At 36.7% G+C, this 20892-nt stretch overlaps 1 protein-coding gene across 1 annotated transcript in view; it reads left to right on the top strand.

The window, feature by feature from the left end:
* The window catches only part of ACTR3 (actin related protein 3), a 30010-nt gene extending 9622 nt beyond the window's left edge, over positions 1 to 20388 (top strand). The window contains exons 2-12 of the mRNA XM_054381512.1: positions 6851 to 6906; positions 11058 to 11182; positions 11690 to 11800; positions 13010 to 13105; positions 13593 to 13700; positions 15585 to 15728; positions 16422 to 16595; positions 17195 to 17287; positions 17766 to 17891; positions 19135 to 19218; positions 19611 to 20388. Coding sequence (XP_054237487.1) covers positions 6851 to 6906; positions 11058 to 11182; positions 11690 to 11800; positions 13010 to 13105; positions 13593 to 13700; positions 15585 to 15728; positions 16422 to 16595; positions 17195 to 17287; positions 17766 to 17891; positions 19135 to 19218; positions 19611 to 19706 — 1213 coding nt within the window. The 3' untranslated portion in view covers positions 19707 to 20388. The remainder of the gene's footprint in view (positions 1 to 6850; positions 6907 to 11057; positions 11183 to 11689; positions 11801 to 13009; positions 13106 to 13592; positions 13701 to 15584; positions 15729 to 16421; positions 16596 to 17194; positions 17288 to 17765; positions 17892 to 19134; positions 19219 to 19610) is intronic.
* The last annotated feature ends 504 nt before the right edge of the window (positions 20389 to 20892 follow it).

Here is a 20892-nt window from a genome sequence, read left to right as displayed (position 1 = left end):
AAAGGGCTGGGATGGCTTTCTTCACCATCATTTTTTGCTTTATTTCTCTTTATGGTGGTTTAAAAAGTTGGTAACTTCCAAGGTTTTTCAATGTCATCTGGTGTATGAAAAGGATGATAGAAGAAAAGCAACAAATAAAAACATAAAGGCTTGTACAGGCTTTTTAGTAACAGGAAGCTCTTTAGATGAAGGCTAGGGATTCATTTGTATTTGAGAAGTTTTCCACTTATTTTTAAAGCAGTTTTGTTAATAAAATTCATCAGACAGTAAAAACACTTGAAAATTCAGTGTAGAATTTATCCATTTGAAAGAAGAATGGATATTAAACCCTTTTTGATGAAGTGTTTGATGGACAGAGATCTGTAAGGACCCTTGGGATTCAAAAGCAGAACCTCTTTCCATTCTGTTTGATAACATGGGAGGTTTTGCTGTTTATTTCATGCCCTTTTAAATATAGTACCACTTGTGTCTTCTCCTTAGGTTCTCCCCACTTTCTGAGGTTTTCTGTAGTGCCTTCAATGATCTGCTCACTTAATTGCAATTTTCCTAGAGTTGAGGTAACTTAGCCAGTTGAAAAATTTTGCTGCTTTGTGCACACCTGCAACAAAAAAATCACATGCTTCAGTGCAGATGCAACTTAAGTTTTCTATCCTGTTTGCCTTCAGACAGAGCCTACTGAGAAATTGTAAAATTGTGAAATCCTAAAATAAATATTTCTTGGTTTTATCTCTCTCATCTTGGATAGTCTTCATATCATTATTTACTTAATAGTATTTAAAGATATAAATGATGTTTGAAATGTCATAAATTGAAGTATCAAAGAGAAATACTCTTGCACAATTATTTTAACTATCTGTTAAATTTGTTATGCAGCAAAGTGTCAAGCCGTGTTGAACATCTGCACAAAGAGCTTATTTTTGCAAGCAAATTCACATACAAATATTACAGTGTCCCTTGGTGGTGTTTGAGCAGTATGTATGCAGAATTTACTGCCATAGTGTCTTGGGAGAAGTTGAGATCATGAGGTTGGATTTAAATGGTGATGAAGAAAATTCATGTGCAAAGGCAACAGACTTGTTAAATTTCTTCTTTGTTTTATATAATTAAGGCCTCTCTGTTGGGAGGTTCTCTTTGCCTCTTGGTTGATCCAAAGAAACAGCTCTATGCAGTCCTTCTTCCAGTTAAATTCTTTGGGCTAGATCCATGAAGGAACTTCAGGAAGCTGTGGAGTAAAATCCAGATTGGCGTGTTTGGCTGCTTAGCACAGGATTTGGAGATGTTAGCATGTATATGGGAATTTTCTAAGCAGGACAACAGAAATGCCAGGGTGCCTTTAATATTTCCAGGTCGTGGACATCTGATTCAAACTGTAGGAAAAGAGTTTAATCAAATAATGATTCCCAGGTCTGAGACTCCCAGGCATCAGGAGTATCAATATTGCATTCAGAAATTACCAGGGATTACTTTTTTTAAACTGCTTATCTGTTACTATTTCTTGTAATTGGCCAATATGCTGTAATAGTAATTTTTGACTTCTATGGACAAACATCACTTGAAAAACTCCACATTTCTTCCAGAAAGTACATAACATGTCTATAACTTAGCCATATCCATGCCTATGTCATCACAGAATAAATTAGTTCAGCAGATTTTGGAGTAGGGATCAAAATGCTTCAAAGATATGTGTTCTGGTTATGGGGCAATCATCTTACTTTGTCTTTGATATTTGTTTCTTAGAGTCTTTTTCGTATTGTTTCAGGAAAGAAATTTCAAGTGCTCTTGCCTCAGAAGAGTTTATAAGCAAAATGGCAAGAGGCTCTTACAGGAAATGAGAGATTTACTCTAAACCCATTTGGATGGAAGAAGATAGAGAGTAAGGATCTCCTGCAGCCTGAGAAAGTGTGGCAGCTTGCAAAAAGACAGCATCACCTTACTTTTAAGAATAAATCCAATTTAACTTTGTGTAAAGCATAATCCCAGCACTGACTTGCTTGAAGCATGACCCTTCGGATGGGTTCTGCATAGGACACTGCAGACGTGTGCTTAGTTAGACAGATTGTGCTTGGCTTAGTGCAGAGGCTGTGGTATACACCAAAACAGAATTTTAGGACTTGTGTACACAAGCTAACCAGATGTACTGCACAGATTACTGTACTTGGGAAGGCATTACATCTGCAAGATGATGCAAGGCAATTAATTGCTGCATTTCAAGTGAGAGCCTGTACAGAAGGGTTGCTGTGTCTCAGAAGGTGGGCACTAATTCAGAACTGTCATGAAAAGGCAGCAATTAGATGAAAAAAAAAAAACCAACAAAAACTTTTCTAACTTTACATACCTTGAAGGTAAACCAGAAAGAGACCATTTTGATTTCAGGCTAGTCCTGACTTTCCAGAGTTTCAGGTTTGTTGTTTCTATTCCCATTACTCCCCCGTCTACACAGGAAAGGGGTCCTTTTTTGTTCCACCTTTAAAGTTGCATTACATCTTTCCTGTGGGCCAGCATGGGAGGCACATCTTACTCCTGTTTGTTTGTACATTAAAAAAACCCCAGCAAAGCCAACCAACAAACAAACCCAAATGAAAACCCAAGGGTCTTATGCACGAAATTGCTTTTAGTTGAGGTTATTAGAGGTATATGAGGGGTAGGCTGTAACTCACATTTGCTGAACAGAAGATCAGGTGGCATTTGTACCCTAGAGCTCGTCTCTAATTGTACTTGGCTAACTTCTGTCATAGCATGGAGCTGCTGGCAGAATGACAAGGATCCAAGTTGTGTTGGGGCACCCCATTTCTGTTGCACTTCTGTGAGCAGCTACAGAAACGCATTGCCCATAAAGTGGCTGTGCCTCCATTCCTCACCATTTTGTTAAAATTGCAGTTTTGCTAGAGCTAGGGTGTATAACCCGGGAGAATATATACAGAACGACATTTGTGGTGGACAGTAAAGAAGTCAAGCAAAGGTATGTGGTCAAGGTTTGTGGTTTGCATAAGGAGGTTGTTTTAATGACAGTCTCATTAGAAGTTCTTACCTGAAGTGCTGTTTCCTTTTGGCTTTAAAATTGTGTGACTAATACATGCATAACCTTCAGATGACATTGTTGTCCTGTCATAGCCTCAGAAACATATCTTGTATGTGAAATATAAGAAACCCCATCAGTGCAGTTGAGAACATTGTGGAGACCCTTTTGGCAGTCCTTGCAGACATCTCTCGGGCAGATTAGTACCGAGCTACTTTGCAGTTTCAGAGTGTGATTTTGAGATGGATGTGATGCTAAAGATAGTCACAATTTAGATGTAGATTAGTAGAAGAAGCTTAGAATGAGAAGGAACCCCATTAGTTCCTACCCCCACTCCATTAGTGACATTAATGTTCCCTATTAAAAAGTGTTTTGTTTGTCACATCATTACATCTGCATAAGCCAGAGGATGTTGTGTGATAGATACCCCATTGCCTTTTGGAGAAGAGGTTGCAGGGAAGTCACTGAGAATTATCAGCACCATATATATGTATATGGACAGGTAGTGTGGGGGTGTGTGTATATATTATGGTTGTCAAATACATCCACACAAGACTTTGTGGACTGCTATTGGGTACTTTGTAACTTATCTTCCGAAGTAAATTGGAAGATTGTGATTATCCAACAAAAGTTTCCACCATGTTTGGGTTTTTGGTTTCTTCTCCCCTGCCCTCCTTTTCTACTTAGCTAGTATAGGCCTGCTGAAATACTTCAGGTCATTGAATGTGGAGAAATAAAGGAAAACATCTGAATGATCAAGGTTGAATTCGGGTTTTCACCTTTGGGATTTTGTAAATTGGTTCTGTGTTACAGATTTCAATAGAAATCTGCTTATACCTTTATCCTCATCTGTACAGTCCCTTGCTACTTACTGCTGAGTGCCCCAAATTCAGTATGAGAGAGCTGAGTCCATGTATCATTAAATGACATGAGCCTGCCTTTCTCCATGGAAGTTTCTGTAGTGACAATGATGGCTGCTCTGAAGAAGACCAAGTGTGCCTCATTTCCTTGTGAATCACACATTAGTCAGACATACTTTGCCCTATATGAACTGCTTGTGGAAACTGTACCTGTGAAATCTGGCTTGCCCATTTTATCCTTTTTTTTTTTTTTTTAAGTATTTACACCAAGTAGCGGTAGTGGGATAGGTCTGATCATTCTGAATAAAGCCTTCTGTTTGCAAAAGTTAGTTAAAAAAACCCCAAACAACCTGCTGTTACTAGTTATGCATTTAGAGAACTGAAGCGTTTTATCAGCTTTAATTTTTTCAACTTAACTTTTTTTGGTCTTATCTACACGTTTTTAAACTCTATTTTAACTCAAGTATAGAGCTATGTTATGAAAATCAAGCGTATTGTTTATGTGTTTTACTGTAGACCCTGGCAGCCCTAATGACTGTCCAGAGCCCTGTAGTGCCACTCACAATCTGAATGCTGAAAAATCTTGTGCCTGATTGTGAGGCTGGAGGGGCAGGTCTGAGGAGCAGGAGTTACCATCAAATCCCTTCCATGACCCAGGAGTGAACAGTGGTAGCATTCTTGGTGCTGAAGGATGAGTGTGGTGAGGAAGTTTTTGCACACTAGAGATGTGAAGCTTTGCACTGGACACTACACTGGAGACTTGCTGATAGAATGCTTTAATAGTCAGCAGAGACCTGAAGCCATGAAGGTTGTGTGTGTGTCCCTTTTTTAATTTTTTTTTTTTTTTTTGGAAGCCTAAAAATGTGACAACTTCTAATGAGTCAGGAGACTTCTTGCTGAGTAGGCCATAGTGTTTTTAGATGTGCTGATTTATGTCTGAATACTGTCTTTTTATGTAAAATGCATCTTTCATTTAAGTGTTTTTTTTTTTTTAGTCTACTGGCAGTGTGTATGTGCTGGGCAGTCTCCCATACCACAAGCAGCTATGTAGTCCGTTACCTGTAACAGTTTCGCTTTTGTTTTCTATAAAATACTGAGTTTAATAATCATTTCTAACATTTTTGCTTGTTGAGGCACTGCTGATCTAGTTGTAGATTTATGTAGCCACAGGCTCCAAAGTCACTGTGTACATGTAGCTGTAGAATCTCTGTGCCACAGGTTCTGATTTGCAGGGGAAGGTAGAGTGAGTGAGTCAGTATTTGCTGATTTTCTTGCTAGTTTTCTTGTGTCACTAAAAGCCTTTTAAAACAATGTGAACAATGAACAGTTCTATTCTGCATAGGAGGTTATAGAAGCATCAGTTTGTGAGACTCTTGGTATTTTAGGCATTACATATTGAAAAAGAAGATTTAAAAGACCCTTGTATCTTGAGTCTCCAAAGACTGACTTGCATGTTCTGAGTACACAAGTTGCATAATGCTAATCTCTTCAGGAAATGTGAATTTCTTTCTGATACTTCCTTTGGGTTTTTCCCCCATTATTTATCTTGTTTTGCCTGTGAGGCTTTCCTTGAATGTTCCTGTAATCCATATGAAGTCAAGGTTTTTTTGCGTGGTTACTCGCAGCTGTTAGTGTGTTATGGACAAGATCAGGTACAACTTCAAAAATGATTTTATTGCAAAGCATTTTCAGTATTAGATGAGGTCCTGTGCTAACCACATTGTTGTTCAGAGGGAAATACATCTTCCTTTTGAGGATACCCTTTTCTTGGCCCAGCATTAATGTGAGCAATTAATGTCAGTGATAGATACTGTGTAGGTGTTAGGGGACATGTGAGCACGCTGTGAACTGCTGCATCAGTAGCAGCATCACAGGAAAACCTCCTGAAGCAGCATTCCTCTTCTGTCCTTACTGTATTTGTTGCCAGGCTGAATTATCAACATGAACGTATGGATTACTAAAATCAGTGCTGCCTCATACTGCCCAAGATCTTCCAGGTTTATATCCAAGTGCTGAAGATTGTAGAGGTGCTACTACAGAGTTTGGTGCTTTTGTTGGCAGTGCTAATTCAGTTAGTGCAGCTGTCTGTGTAAAGAAAAATGAGAATGTGGTCATGTCTGTGTTTGTTAGAAACTTGTGTGTAGGCTGAAACTCTTGGATGTAGCATGCATTTTAGTCTGCATGATACAAAATTTGCCTGTGCTGTTAATATAACAACATTTGCAGCAGCTGGATGGTTGTGGTACTGAGTTTTGTAGTTATTTTTCATGAACATAGGTAATTTCTTCAGTTTTCTTACATCATTGTCATGATGTATATAGCCACAATGCTTTCTGGAAGTTGGATGAGTTAGGGTGTGTAGCACTTTTCCTTGTGCTTTTCTTAGTCTTATTAAAATTATTTCAAAGATCAATTTCTTTTGTTACCACTGTCGATATCAGTTGTCAGTACTTGCCACCTGGGGAATGCTTGTGATGTAACAGTGGCCAGCCTTTCCACATGCCCAGCTGGCAGTCCGTGGGCAAGGGACTTTTTTCCCCTAGAGTTAGCAGTTACAAAAACACTTCTACCACTAACACTTATTATATAAAAATATTTTTATAGAAATCTTGACTGGTGAGCAGGGAAGAACTACTCTGATGCTGAAAATTATGCTCTTGAGCATTGATAAATTGAATTACTTTGTGCTCTACACCAGTAACATTTTACTCCAGAAGCTAGCAATGATGTTTGATTTGTGGTAGGGAGCATTGGTTTGCATTTTTTTAAAAGAGAAGCTCTTTATTTGTTTGGGGTTTTTTTGTCTGTTTGTTAGCTTGGTTTTGTGTGTGTTTATTGTTTTTGTTTTAAGAGGGAAGTCAATGGTTCTTTTTGATGTGGGCAGAGAGTTACCTTCATGAAAAAAGGAGGTATCTTTGGTATTTGTGATACTAAATACTATAACCTAACTTTTTTTTTTTTTTTGTCTTAATAGATATACAAAGCTTGGATATGCTGGTAATACTGAACCCCAGTTCATTATTCCTTCATGTAAGTATTTGTTACTTGTATATGAATCTTGAAGTTAATTGATTTCTATAAAATGTTATGTAAAAAAAGCAGTAAAAAATGAGTGATTTGGGAGGACCTTGTGAGTGATGACACAGAGTGATAGCATGGCTCTATTCTGTTTTACTATGGATGCTCAGATTACAAAGTTACATTCATTGAAGTGGTATACTAATATTTGAAGTGAATTTGTTGGACATCAGAATCATATTACAATATAGTAGTGTGGCTGTATTTACTTTTTTATTAGAAGATTGTTCTGTTAATAATTTATCAGGTAAAGCACAAGTTAATTCTAACGGGGGGGTGGAAATTGGATGATGAATATCTTTACTTGCCAGATATTTTTCAGTTATATTACAGCTATGTTAATTTACTCTGTTTTGTGAATAGAATAAACCTCTCCTTTTAAATTCCTCCCTCCCCCCCCGTAAAATTGCTTATTTATTTGCTCCCTGTCTTCTCACTTAAAACAATGCAGCTCTGCTCCAGAGAGTGGAACTCAATCAATTTCTAACTCCTTTAGAAATACTTCACCTTTCGACCTCTTACACCACTTGGCATTTTGTCATTGTTCATCTGTGCCAAAGTAATCACGTATTACATCCTGATAAAAAGGAATAGTTAGTACACCCAGTTTTCCTTGTAAATGCAACAGGAAAAGAACTGGAACTAATAATACTTAAGTGCAGTCACGGTAAAATGGAACTTCATACTTCAAGCTCTGAAGTTAATTTTTCTAGGAAATACGCTTCAAAAAAGCAATTTTCGTGGAATGCTGAGATGCATTCTTCTGTTTTCATACAAGTGAGAGAATCCTTTCAATCTCTTCTATAGTGGCTTCTAATATATAGTTCTAAATTTGTTTGGTTTTCCCAACGAATTTCTTTTGGTTTATCTAAACAGCATATAAAATATACTCCACAGTTCTATCACGCACAAGCTGGTTTTAGCATCAGATTAAAAATGTTACTGAACCATTGGAAAAAACTTTACAGTGCTCTTTAGACTTGATATCAGTCTTTAAAAATGAACAAATGATTATTTAATTTCAAATAAATAGTTTACATAGTTTTTTTTTCATCTTTGGGTTTGTTTTATTTAATTTTAAAATAACTTTCTTGTTCCAGAAAAGGAGAAGAGCTATCATGACACTTTAAACAAATTCTGGGAATGAAATGACCTGTCAGATCATTAAGCAGAGAAATTTATACAATAGGGATGCTATTAAAGTAGAAGAGAAAGGGGGGAAATGGGATTTTTTTGACAGCTTTTTGATACAGTGTGATGTAATTTAAAAAAAAAAGGACTCTAGTCTAGATGCTCCTACAACTGAAATGGTCCTTGGCTGCATTTCTGTTAATGGTAAGGCATTTTTCTCATTTGTACTGTAATCCAAGTTAGGTAATTATGCTGACAACATCATTTTGCAGTGTTCTCTGCCTCAAATGAAATAGCAGTGGTGCCCACATTAGAAACTGTGTATAGCAGCACCTAGATTCAAAATAAAATGTTACCAAAAAGAAAAAAAAAATCCTGTGGCTCTTTTCAAAGCACTTTGGTGGATTTAATTTCCTTAATATTATCCCCAGTGGAGAAATGGTTTGGTTTCTCCTTTGACTTTCAGCAATGGTGATTGCATTTTATCAATTTGATTCTCTAGAAAATGTTTGCTGTTAAACGTGTTTGAGCAGCATTCCTTCTGCCTTGTTCACTTGCTGCTTAACTCACTCTTGTTCTTAAGAAACTTTTATCTCCTTATGTTGTTTGTGATTTAATTCTGAATATGCTTCTGTAGAGATGATAAATGCTTGCTTGAAAAATGAAGTAAATGAGAATATATTGGGGCAATTTGCGAGGAAGCTTGGGTTCACTGCTTTCTTCCATGACTGCTTTTTAGATCTTTCAGTGCATTAATTTTTGCTTGATTTTTATTCACTTAATATTTTTTTCCTGCTCTATGTTAAAATAAGAGTCAACTTCTCTCCATTACTCAGTAGTTCCCTTGATTATCATCTCTTTCAGTTTATCTATGATGGTTTACGTGTTAGATGCTCCTTTCTTTACCTCTGAAGGAGGAAAAAAAAAAAAGACTTGAATAGTGGCTAAGTACGAAAACTGTATGTATGTCCTCTGCTTTTTTTTCTTTTTTTCTAAAATCTCTTAATTCTTATGCCAAGCAAACCAATGGCAAATACTTTGAGTTCCTGCTGGAGTGCTGCCCATCTTCAGACACCACCGCAGACTGGCTCTGTTTTCAGCAAAATTTATTTTCTTGTTTGTATTTTCAGGATACGATTCTTTATTCAGGTTGTTTCCTTCTCATTTGTGACTTTCAAAACCAGAACTGGACAGGCTAACATCAAAGTCAGCAAAATACTGTGAGCTCCCATCTTGTCTTAGTCTTATAATAGGGTGAAACCGCTTTGACCTGAAAGTTTCCATAATCTCAAGGCAAGCAATGGTATTTCACTTGAAAATTCTTGAAGATAACATACATCTGTACAAAAATTTTAACTCAAATGCGTGTTCTGTGTAACAAGGACCTGAAAAATACTTGGCAAGTATCTTTTCACTTGCAGCAAAGTAGCTGGCCTTGCAACATATTCACCACCATAGTAGCTTCTGCTTTCTATCTAGGTTCCATGCTATTCAGCGTCCTCTCTGCTCTCCTGTGAACTGCTACAGAAGTTGCAGTATGATTCAGTTTTCTTCCGGGGCTCAAAATGTCTTCTGTTTGAATCCTGTTCAGTCTTTCACAATAGTTAACTTTTTAGTTTCTCTGGCTCGCAGCTCTGCTTTTGTTGCTCATTATGGAAAGAGAAAGGAGAAGGACGGGGAGCATTAGCATTAATGATGCGTGGTGCTTTACCCTAGTGTGTTATTGACTTCCAGATCCTGTAGCCATGCAGTCCTGTGTCTGCTGGGCTTTGGGCTACAGCAGCTGTTATAATAACATTTCCTAATTTAGCTGTGAGCAAACAGAACTTCTTACTAAAAGTAAGAAGGCAAAACAATTCTGCCTTTGAAAGACCTTTTGGATTAGAACCTTTGAAGAAATTGAGGCTGGTAACAATGCTGCTTAGATATATGAATTTCCTCACCTGTGTAAAAGATAGTGATTAAAGGAAATTGCTAAGACTTGACAAAATAACATCAGTTTTTGCTGGCACTGAAGCCCTGGTAGCCAGGGGGGTAATACAGAAGATGAGGGAAGAGAACATCTCTGTTCCTGTGATATCACTAATCCATCTTTCCAGGATCCTGTGTTTAGCCATAGCCAATAATTTTCTCATTGAAAGCTTTTCTGCTATATTTATGATGAGTAATTACCCTGGAAGGAATAAATTGCCAAGATACAAGCTCTTAACTTTTCCCAGTTATTCCTTGAAGTGAAGGAGAGTGTTATGGCATTGTTAAATGAAATTCTTCGCCCTATTATTAACTATAAGATAGAAGTAGGATTTAAAGGGAGAAATTAAATACAGTATGTGAAATCTATTTTAGAGTATCTAAAGGTGCATCATGTGGCAATACAAATTTCTGTCCCTCTGCAAATGCTGTATCTGTTTCTTTGCAATTTTCTTTTCCTGTGTGCCTTATGTTTTCTCCTGCTGCTTCTTTCCTACCTTTTCACGTTTTTTTGGCTTATTTAGTTGCTCTTTGATCCCTTTTGTGTGCCGTATCTCGCTGTGATAATATGTTCAGAAGTCAAATCAGAGTAAGTGAAAACATCCATTTATATAATAGCAACATGTTTTCTTTCTTTCTCTTTATACAACTTCTGTTACTGCATTATTTTAAAAAAAATTATTTTTAGTTGAGCGTGCAGAAAATTAGCACATGTTGAATAAAACATGATCTGTAGGCATATCCTGTCTTAGTAATTATTTTTATATTTTTATCTCCCTGAGTGCATGTTGAGTGTCTAAGAATTAAGTCTGTATTTAGCTCTCTATTGTGTTACTTCATAAATCTTAATTCTGTTTACCTATGATTAGAATTCAGAATACCTGTTTTATTTAGCTTTTCTGTGCTTATGCCTGAGACAAAGGATGAATAAAATTACATTGTGTTCCTGTTTTCCAGTGTTGGAATGTGATCTACAATATTGTTTGTGTTCTCTGTTACAGGTATTGCTATCAAAGAATCAGCAAAAGTGGTCGATCAAGCACAAAGGAGGGTTTTGAAAGGTGTCGATGATTTAGACTTCTTTATCGGGGATGAAGCAATAGAAAAACCAACTTATGCAACCAAGGTATTAAAAGAGATGTTTAAAATTTCCCAGTACTCTTTAGGAAGCATCAGCTATACAGTAAGCTGCTTCTTAAGAATGCTGTTTTGGTTAACTTTAACCGTATTTTCTTATTAACTCTGTTTTAATGGAAAATTAGTCTTGGTATTAGTTTGGTTGACCTTCAGGAGCCTGTGGGAATTTGCAGTGCAGTATGTCACTATAGGCTCCTTTTGAAGTGAAGGGAGGCTGGGAAAGTTAAGTGGAAACACCACGTGCTTTCATGTTCCTTGGCATCTTCCTTCAGCAACGCCAGAGTCAGGATACAGGGCTGAGGAACCGTTGTTGTCTCTGCCTTTCAGTGTTGGAATCAGAATTTTGAATAAGTATCAGATTGGAATAGGGCAAATGGGTAGTGCAAGGTTTCTTGCATATATAGATCATAAGATTTTACGGCAGTTGAAAACACAGTTTTGTAATTTTTTTTTTAAATTTAGTTTCAAATTATATTTTGTTATTCTTTTGCAACAGTGGCCCATCCGCCATGGTATAGTTGAAGACTGGGACTTGATGGAGAGATTTATGGAGCAAGTAATCTTCAAGTATCTAAGGGCAGAACCTGAGGATCATTATTTTCTTTTGGTAGGTAAAAATACATCTTGCTTGTGAAATTGCATATGACAAATGTGCTAGTACATGTAATAATTCTTAAATATGAACATGCTTATCTTAAACTAAAGCAAATATAAATTACTTGGAACTTTCCTGACCTAGCTTATCTCATCCAGGTTCTTGAATTATCTAAAGGTGTCAGAGTGTCTGAACTGCCAATTTTTTTTCCTCATTTCCCTCCAAATTGTTTCTTTCATCACTTTTTTTTTTGTTTTTGTTTTTTTCCTGTTACTTATCCACTGAATTTGGTCACCAAGTTTACATCTTTTGAGGTGAAAAAGCACTTGTGTGTTTTGACTACGTAATTGTGATAATTTTGTTTTTACAATGCTCTGCCACCTGGATGATATGTCTAGAATGTGGTGGGGGGTTTTTTTTGTATATGTGGGTTGGTTGGTTTGTTGAGTGAAATCAGAAGGCTTGATTCTTACATTTGGGCAGATTAGATATGAAATAATGTCAATATTATTCTGAAACATCTACTATTCCTTAGTATTTTAGGTAAGGCCATTGAAATAGGTCATTTTAGTGTAATGTTTGTAGAACATCCAAAATGCTCTTTCAGAGGAGAGACAATGTTAAGTATGTTTGGAATTGTGTATTGTATATGGCTAGCTTCTCTGAGTACATCTCTACAGCTAATCATATTGATTTGTTTTATAGTGATTGCCTTCTGAAGAGAGCCAGCTTCTCTTTAATAAATCACTGATGAATTTTGCAAATAACTGTCATTCTTTAAGCATGCTGAAGTCTTTGTCTTTTGACTCATTTAGCTTGATAGCCTTTGATTTTTTTCAAGTGAAGTAAAAAGCAATAATGAGCTAACCCACCCACAAATAGGACCTTTGATGTAAATTCTGAAGTAGTAATTATTATAAAGTTCTTATTCTACTTCTTTTTTTTCTGTTTTCACTCAAATCACCATCTCTTTACAATATAATCTGCATAAATTCTGTTATTATCAGAAGAGTTTCTAGATGCTTCTTAAATCACAGCATTTGCCTTTAAAAGCACTTTTTGCACATGAGTATTTTTACATGCTATTGTTGTTGAATGAGTCATTTTTCAAAATTAAGGTTTTGTGGTGTTCTGTTGATTTTTTTTTTTTTTTTTTTCTCTTTTTAAAGTAAAGTGTTAGATCAAATGTAAGTAACACTTGGGGTTTCTTTTGTCTCACAGACTGAGCCACCTTTGAATACACCAGAAAATAGAGAATATACTGCTGAAATAATGTTCGAGTCTTTCAATGTTCCAGGGCTATATATTGCTGTTCAGGTAAGGGCAGGGTTGCTAAAAGTTAGATTTACAGTGTTTCTGCTTCAGCTAAAGCTGGTTTCACTATGAGAACTGTGTGAGTGGTGTTTGGAACATTTCTGTGTACTTCTGGTTAGCAGCTTCACCATCACATACTTGATATGCATTGATTTTTGTGGTCTGTTAGCTAGATACTGTTCTGTTACCTGTATAGAAGGTGGCCTCTAATCAGTATAGTATTTGTTGCATCATAAATAAAAAACAGCCATGAAGACCAAGAATTGAATCCCTCTTTATATGAAGCAGGAAAAAGATATTTGGACATGGCTAAAAAAGTATCAGGCAGGAGTCAAACCCTACATTTATGCAGCCTCTCTTTTGTAAACTTTCCATGCTGTAAGTCACCATGTGGGTGTCAGTCTGGGTATTACAGGGAGGGGTGTTGGAAGGTGGCATCAGCAGTGTGATGCTTTTGTTAAGATTTGGCTTTTGTGTGTTGTTTTACAAGGCTGTCCTTGCCTTAGCTGCATCTTGGACGTCAAGACAAGTAGGAGAACGAACATTGACTGGCACAGTTATAGACAGTGGTGATGGTGTCACTCATGTTATTCCTGTGGTAAGTATGCATCAAAACTATAGGAAAAAAATTAACTGGAGAACAGTTTGTTTTGTATCTTCTCTGAAGTTTAGAGCTATACAGAGTGAAGTCTTCAAAAATGTCAGGTAATTTCCAAGGTTGTAGGTGTGGGCTTCTGTTTATTTTGTAGTGAGCAAACTGTGAAAGAACTTCTCTGTACCTTGAGTCTATCAGGACATGTCTTTCAGTGACTTATCTTAGAAGGTGATTTGCCAAGGCCATGCTACGAGATCAATGAAATTAATATTTCCAGTTTGTTTTGCTTGTAAGAGTGAATATACTCCTAGCAATAGTCAGTCTAAAAAGTTTGGAAACTTTTTGTTTGATTCAGTCAATTCATATATCAAATAGAAATCATACAACCTGTTTGAAGGCAGATGTAGTATTGTTTCAATTTTTCTCTATCTGTTGACCAGTGTTTAGTAGTATGCTATCATGCATCAGCAATTCAAGCAAAAAGAAGAGTTCCTACCCGATTGAAAAAAACCACAACCCCAAAGGTTAATTAATGTTGAATATCTCTTCCAATATATCAAGTTACTAAAAGCAAAACTAGTATGATTCTATGATGTTTTAGTAAATAATTAACCATTACAGCTGCAGTTGCTTAAGTGTCATATTGGTTTTGCTGTAGGTATATATTTCCTTTTACAAAGTTACGTACTTAGAATTTTATAATTTGAGTATTTAATAGTGTTCTTCTATTTCAGGTGGCTGACAGTATGTCTGCCCATCTTTCCTTGGAAAGTTAAATGCATGCCTGCACACCAGACACATCTGTCTTTTCAAAATGAAGCTAGGTTGCACTTTTTAAGATTAAAATCTTTACAAAGCTTTTTCATGCCACAGTAAATTCAGTTTAAAAAATGATTTATTATACCGAATAGTAACATTGTTGGTGGTGAAGCACATGCTCTAATGTAGATGCTTCTTAGGAATCTTGGCAGAATATAGTGGGTAAATCTCTGTTCAGATTGTTCATCCAAGTTGGCATATTTCAGATAAGATGATTTGATTTTTCTGGAATTTTTAAATACGCTGAATTAGTTGACAGCAATAGTATATACCACTTCTATAATGAAATAGATAAAGAGGATTTAACAACTTACCTCTAGTGAAGCTAACAACAGTGGTACGTTTTTGGTTACTTTATTATTTTCTGTGTTTGAAGTAGCTTTTTATAGGCATGTATGATGTATATAGGAAGCTTCAAGCATTTAATCTTACTGTGATGTCTTGATCCATCTGTTTGGATGTATCAGGTCTAGAGAGGTTGAAGGAGCACTTACTTTCTGCATTTAGACTAGGTATTTTTAATACCTGGGTAACTGGCCCCTAGGAAGAGTGTGACTTACAAGGGTCGACAGATGGATAAGTATGGGCCAGTCTGATGTTTTAAGCAGTCTCAATTAATGTGCTGAAATGATGCATTTTCTCCCTGCTTTCAGAAAATTAATTTTGGTTCATGTGGATTGTCACGTCTTGCATCAGCGGCTGTGATTGCAGAGCCACATCATTTATTCTAAAATAATATTTCATGATACAAGGTTGCTTGACCTTTTTGGTAAGAGTAACCTCATTTTGAAGAGAAAATAAAGGCAAAGGAATAATGAGTATAGCTATTTGTCTGCCATATGTACTAGTGACCTTTCTGTTCCTCGTATCCTTGTAAGAATTATGAACCAATGCAAAAACTTTACAAGTAAAATAAAGCTACTGAAGAATTGGATTTTTGGTAATTAAATGAGCCAGTCTTAAAGGGCTTTGGTCTCACAATTGCAGGTAGTGAACAGGAGTTCACAGTCCATGTCTTTCCCTCTCCCTCCTAAGATTCGTTGAAAGGAGTTCCTGTCTTATTTACAGGCTGAAGGTTATGTGATTGGCAGCTGTATCAAACACATTCCAATTGCTGGGCGTGATATCACATACTTCATTCAGCAGCTGCTGAGGGAGAGAGAAGTAGGAATTCCTCCTGAACAATCCTTGGAAACAGCTAAAGCAGTGAAGGTAATGTGAACGTTGCAGGGATGAAGGTTATTTTAGGTAGCTTGGGCATCTATTTTTAAAATGCAATCATCTCTTCAAATCATTGTCCTTCCAAATAGTTGTGCTCTGTTTCTAAATCATGTAAAAGTGTCTAAATGATATAATAACATGAAATACCTTGGACTTGAGGTATACACTTGGCTTGTACTCAGTTTGGCCTAGAATTGCACTCTTATCTCCTCTTTCACCTTATTCTAATACTCAGTAGGAAATGTTCTTGGTGGAATGTGTAATGTAAAGGGCTGTAATGACTTTTATTCTTTCTGAATGTTGATGTGTTCTTTTTTTGTAGTACAAAGGTATTCTGAAAGACATTCAGCTTAAAGGACACTCAAACCTTGTTTCTATGCCAATTCTTTAATATACTTTAGAACTCATTTATCACAATCATAGAATTTTAGAGGAAAAAATAGAAGTAATTTAGCTCAGCATGATGTGCAGCTTTCAGTGCTGCACAGGAGTGATTTGTAGTAGCAGAGCTATTATCTGATTGTATACAGTAAATGTAAGTTCAGCCATTTTTGAGGCCTATTCTCTCTCTGCCAGTGTAAAACTCTTAAAAGTTAAAATTTAAGTGTAGTAATTTAAAAGTTCATCCCATCTTCTCTACTATACCTAAGAAGATATTTGTAACTGTACATATTCAATTTTCAGGAACGCTTTAGTTATGTTTGCCCTGACTTAGTAAAAGAATTTAACAAGTATGACACAGATGGTACAAAGTGGATTAAACAGTATACTGGAATTAACGCTATCTCAAAGAAAGAATTTACCATTGATGTTGGCTATGAGAGATTCCTGGGGCCAGAGATTTTCTTCCATCCTGAGGTAAGTTGGTTTGAATTGTCCACATTTCGTTTTAGGTGTCTTGTACTAAACAATGTAGTAAGTAAATGGTTTGCTAACCCCATCTTTTCACCTCCCAATTTATATAGAATTTCCATGTGCGCTGTACCATGTCTGAAAAGTCAAGTTTCTCAATTTCTGTCTTTTGCCTTTATATCCTCAGTCCCTCTTCCAATGCTGAGAAAAATTGTAATGGAATAAAGCCTTTTCAACACACCACACCCTTCTCTCACCCCCTCCCCCCCCTCCAAGTCCTCATGCACTCTTCTATTGCAGATTCTTCATGTTGCACAGTTTTGCTGTGGTGCTCAGCATCTGAGAAGCGCCAGTATCCTTTGACCTGTTATGGCTCATCTAAGAGAAGCTATCTAAGAGAAGAGCTGGCAAAATGGATGCTTTAGGCTTGCTATTTCAGCCCCCTGTATAAGTGGCAGCAAAAGGAGCTAACATAATTATTTCCATTACTAGTTTTCACGATGTCTCTTATATAATTGGAGGGCTTTTTTCCCTGTTTTGTCCCCTTTCCTTTGCAGTATGTGATCCTACACGTTGACTCATCTTGATTTTATTCTTGATTGTAGTTTGCTAATCCTGACTTTACACAACCTATCTCAGAAGTAGTAGATGAAGTTATTCAGAATTGTCCCATTGATGTTAGACGTCCTCTGTATAAGGTCAGTAGTGGTAATGCCATTTTTTTAAAATGCTTTTTTCAGAAGGATTGTGCTTTATATTGAATTAGCTATTTGAAACTATTTAAAAACCATCCAACAACTAAATGAACCTTTTTCTAGAAATGAGTCCAATGTGCAGCAGGCTTTAGGTTGTTCAGCTGGACTTTTTCAGATGTGATATTTCATGATTCAACCCCTTTAAAAAAAAAAAAAAGATAAAGTGAATAAGGACAACAGAACTCTGAGTGAAAGAAGTGAGGTGTACTAAGATATAAATGGGTTTTAAAGCACAGGCAATTTTAATATGACAGCCTCTTTGTGAATTCATATTCTGTCATGCTTAAGTGTTAGGTAATTTAAAACTTAAAAGCATATTTCCTAACTGTAGTTTTAAAAACTATATTTAGAATCTAAAACTGGATGAGGTTGGGGACTTACGTTTTCAGAAGCAGTTAATGATTTTTGTTACTCACAACAGAATATTGTCCTCTCTGGAGGCTCAACCATGTTCAGGGACTTTGGTCGTCGTTTACAGCGAGACTTGAAAAGGACTGTTGATGCCAGACTGAAACTTAGTGAAGAACTTAGTGGTGGCAGACTGAAGGTTAGTTCTTGCAGACATTGTGTTTAACAAGCATCTTTCCCTTCCTTGTGAACCTGGAACTTGCCAAAATAACATACTGGAATGATGCTCTTGCTTGCTGAAGTGTCTTTATTTTTATTTAAAGTTCTTACAGAAGCTTTTCAGAGTTTTGTGTATTGTAGAGAATCCTGGACTGGTGTTGGAAAATGCTTGCATAATCCTTTCATTGTAGGAAGCTACAGTACTGTTTCTCCAGGTACGCACTTGTGCTGCCTGTCCTTTATTATTGAAGTGAATCAGTCTCACCGAACAAGAAGATGGGGCTTCTGGCTGTTACATAAAAGCAGTTGGTCACTCCCCAGCTTTTTTTTTTTTGGTGCTTATCGATCAGTTGCAAATCATCATCCTCAGTCTTTTGAACTTAAGAGAGACGGAATGAGCTCATTGTTGAGCCACCAGGGTAGTCAGAGTACTGGAGCACTTGTCCTTGAAGAAAGGCTGAGGGAACTGGCTTCTTTAGAGAAAAGAAGGCTTTGGGACTCCTACGACCTGCCCCTTAGTATAGGCGGGAAGAAACCCTTACTGGTTCTGAGTAGTGGGTGCACAAGAGACCACAGATAAAAATTGAAACAAAAAAGATTCAGCTTGGATAAAAGGAGAAGTTTATTATTGTGGAGGTAATCAGGCATTGGAACAAACACCCAGACAGGTTGTGCAGTCTCTGTCCTTGGAGCTTTCTGAGTTTCAGCTAGATAAACTGTGGATAACTACCTCTGATGTAATCACTGGCTTGAGTTTTGCACATGTATTACCAGCGATCTTTAGGTACTTTTTCAAATTGTTCAGATTTTTCATGGAACTTAAAAATTAGCTGAAGCGTTGTTTTTATAAGGGCCAAGTAGTATGGATCTGTTCTTAAAACTGCATGCATGAACAGTCCCTCAAGAAATTAATCAGAAAACAGAATGTGTTAGATAGTTAGAGAGAAACACTGTAGTGGAGCACTTGGGAGAAAATTGGTCTGAATGGAAGTATCTTAATGCCTGATAAAGCAGGCAACTGGCAATTTATAAGCAAGAGCTGATTCTTATTCTGGAATGTTCAATAGACAGTCTGATGCTATAATTGCAAATTTACATGCCCAGCATTCAAGTAAATAGTAATTTGTGAAAAGTAAGCTTGAAATATGCACTCCTTTTAAACAAAGACCTACTTTTTACCAGCAAAAGTGACTTCTAATGATTCCTTTTTTTTCCTTTTATAGCCTAAGCCCATCGATGTACAAGTCATTACACACCATATGCAGAGATATGCTGTTTGGTTTGGAGGATCAATGCTGGCTTCCACAGTAAGTTAGCTTGTAAAGCTGAGAGTGTTTTAGTCGTTCTGGCTACACTTTTGGATTTCTCAGCTCCACACTTGAAATGCAGCTGGGTGATTTCTGGTAGGCCTTGGGTAACAAATAGACACTCTCTGCCCCCTTTGAAGTTTTTGCATTAGACTTTAAAGGTTTGAAAAGGCAAATGAAAGCTGAGTTACAGCTTTGTGTGAATTGCTAAATGGTGCAAAATACACTGTTCGCTGTTCAGCCGTGTGTGATGTACTGTTTCTTTCAGGACTTTCAAGTTACCTTTGTTTTTTGGTTGGTTGTTTTTTTTTCCCATTTGTTATGTAATTGTCCTCGCAATATAAAGCGTACCTAGCAATGACTAATTTTTTTTTTTCTCCTTCCCTTTACAGCCTGAATTCTACCAAGTATGCCATACCAAAAAAGATTATGAAGAGATTGGTCCTAGCATCTGTCGTCACAACCCTGTGTTTGGAGTCATGTCTTAAAGCTGACCTTGGAGGGGTCAGGGATAGGGAGATGGGGAGGAGGAAGAGGAGTCTTTCTGATTACTTGTTTGTCTGATGGCTGGTATTAAGATAACAAACGACTTGACAATAAGAAAAAGACCAAACACAAGCAGGATTATTTTAATAAGCGTCTCAACATGCGGATGTAGTGGAAAGCCAAAATGATCACGTTTTTCTTTAGATTGATTATTTGAACCTGTGCGTAACAAAACAAAACAAAAAGGTGGATTTTAGTTCTTTCTGTGCCCTGATATTTTGTATATTAATGGATTATCCAAGATTTGATGGGATTTGATGGTGTGTAGATAGTGAGCTCTAATGCTTCTGTTGTACCCTTTCATGGGTGCAACGCAGGAGCTTGTTTATATTTCATACTTTTTTATACTTTGAGGAAAAATATGAACTTAAGATACTGTAATATTTGAGGAAAAAAAATTACCAGTGACCAACTTGAAAGTAAATTTAAAAAAAAAAAAGAAAGTCATGACTCATGCAACTACTTCTTGCAAATCATGACCAGTCTAAATTCTGGGTTCCATACAATGCGAGTGCTTTTGGAACTAAGAAGCTAGTATCTTGGATTAACCGACGCCTGCTAGTGCTTTCTGATTACTTGGTGCATTTTCATACTATCTCTTGCTTTAAAAGAAGAAAAAAAAAAAAAAAAGGAAAAAAAAAAAGTGAAGACAAGACTGTTGGACCAGTATTGCAGTTCTGTAGTGTCATTTCTAATTAAACCAAATAATCAGGTTATCAAAATTGGTGTATTTAAAGCCTAACACCATTCCAATAAAGGCACAAAATTTCTTTTTATGTTTGTGTCAGACTTGTTAATCTCCTTCCATGGGAAATTGTGAGCATGGGTTGCTACATATCCGCTGTGGTTTTTGAAGAGTAAGGTTGGTCTGTAACATAGAGATCTTTGTGTGCATTGTGTAAACTGAAGTGTGAGCAATTTAGAACTGCAGTCTTGATGTTCATCTAGATAGCACTTACCTATATAAACCTAACACCTCCTCCGTTGTTAGGTTTGTTCATCTACTTTGTTCTGTAACTTCCCCCCCCCCACTCTCTCTCAAGTGGTGGTATACAGGAGACAGCACTGCGTTTTCAATCTCTGTGGTTTTTCTGCAAGAAAATACCATGTAGATAAAAATAAAGTGAA

Source organism: Indicator indicator, chromosome 5 (genome assembly GCF_027791375.1).
Source record: "Indicator indicator isolate 239-I01 chromosome 5, UM_Iind_1.1, whole genome shotgun sequence".
In the NCBI taxonomy this organism is placed as follows: Eukaryota; Metazoa; Chordata; class Aves; order Piciformes; family Indicatoridae; genus Indicator; species Indicator indicator.
Note: the sequence above shows the minus strand (reverse complement) of the source record. Positions and strands in the feature narration are given on the sequence as shown.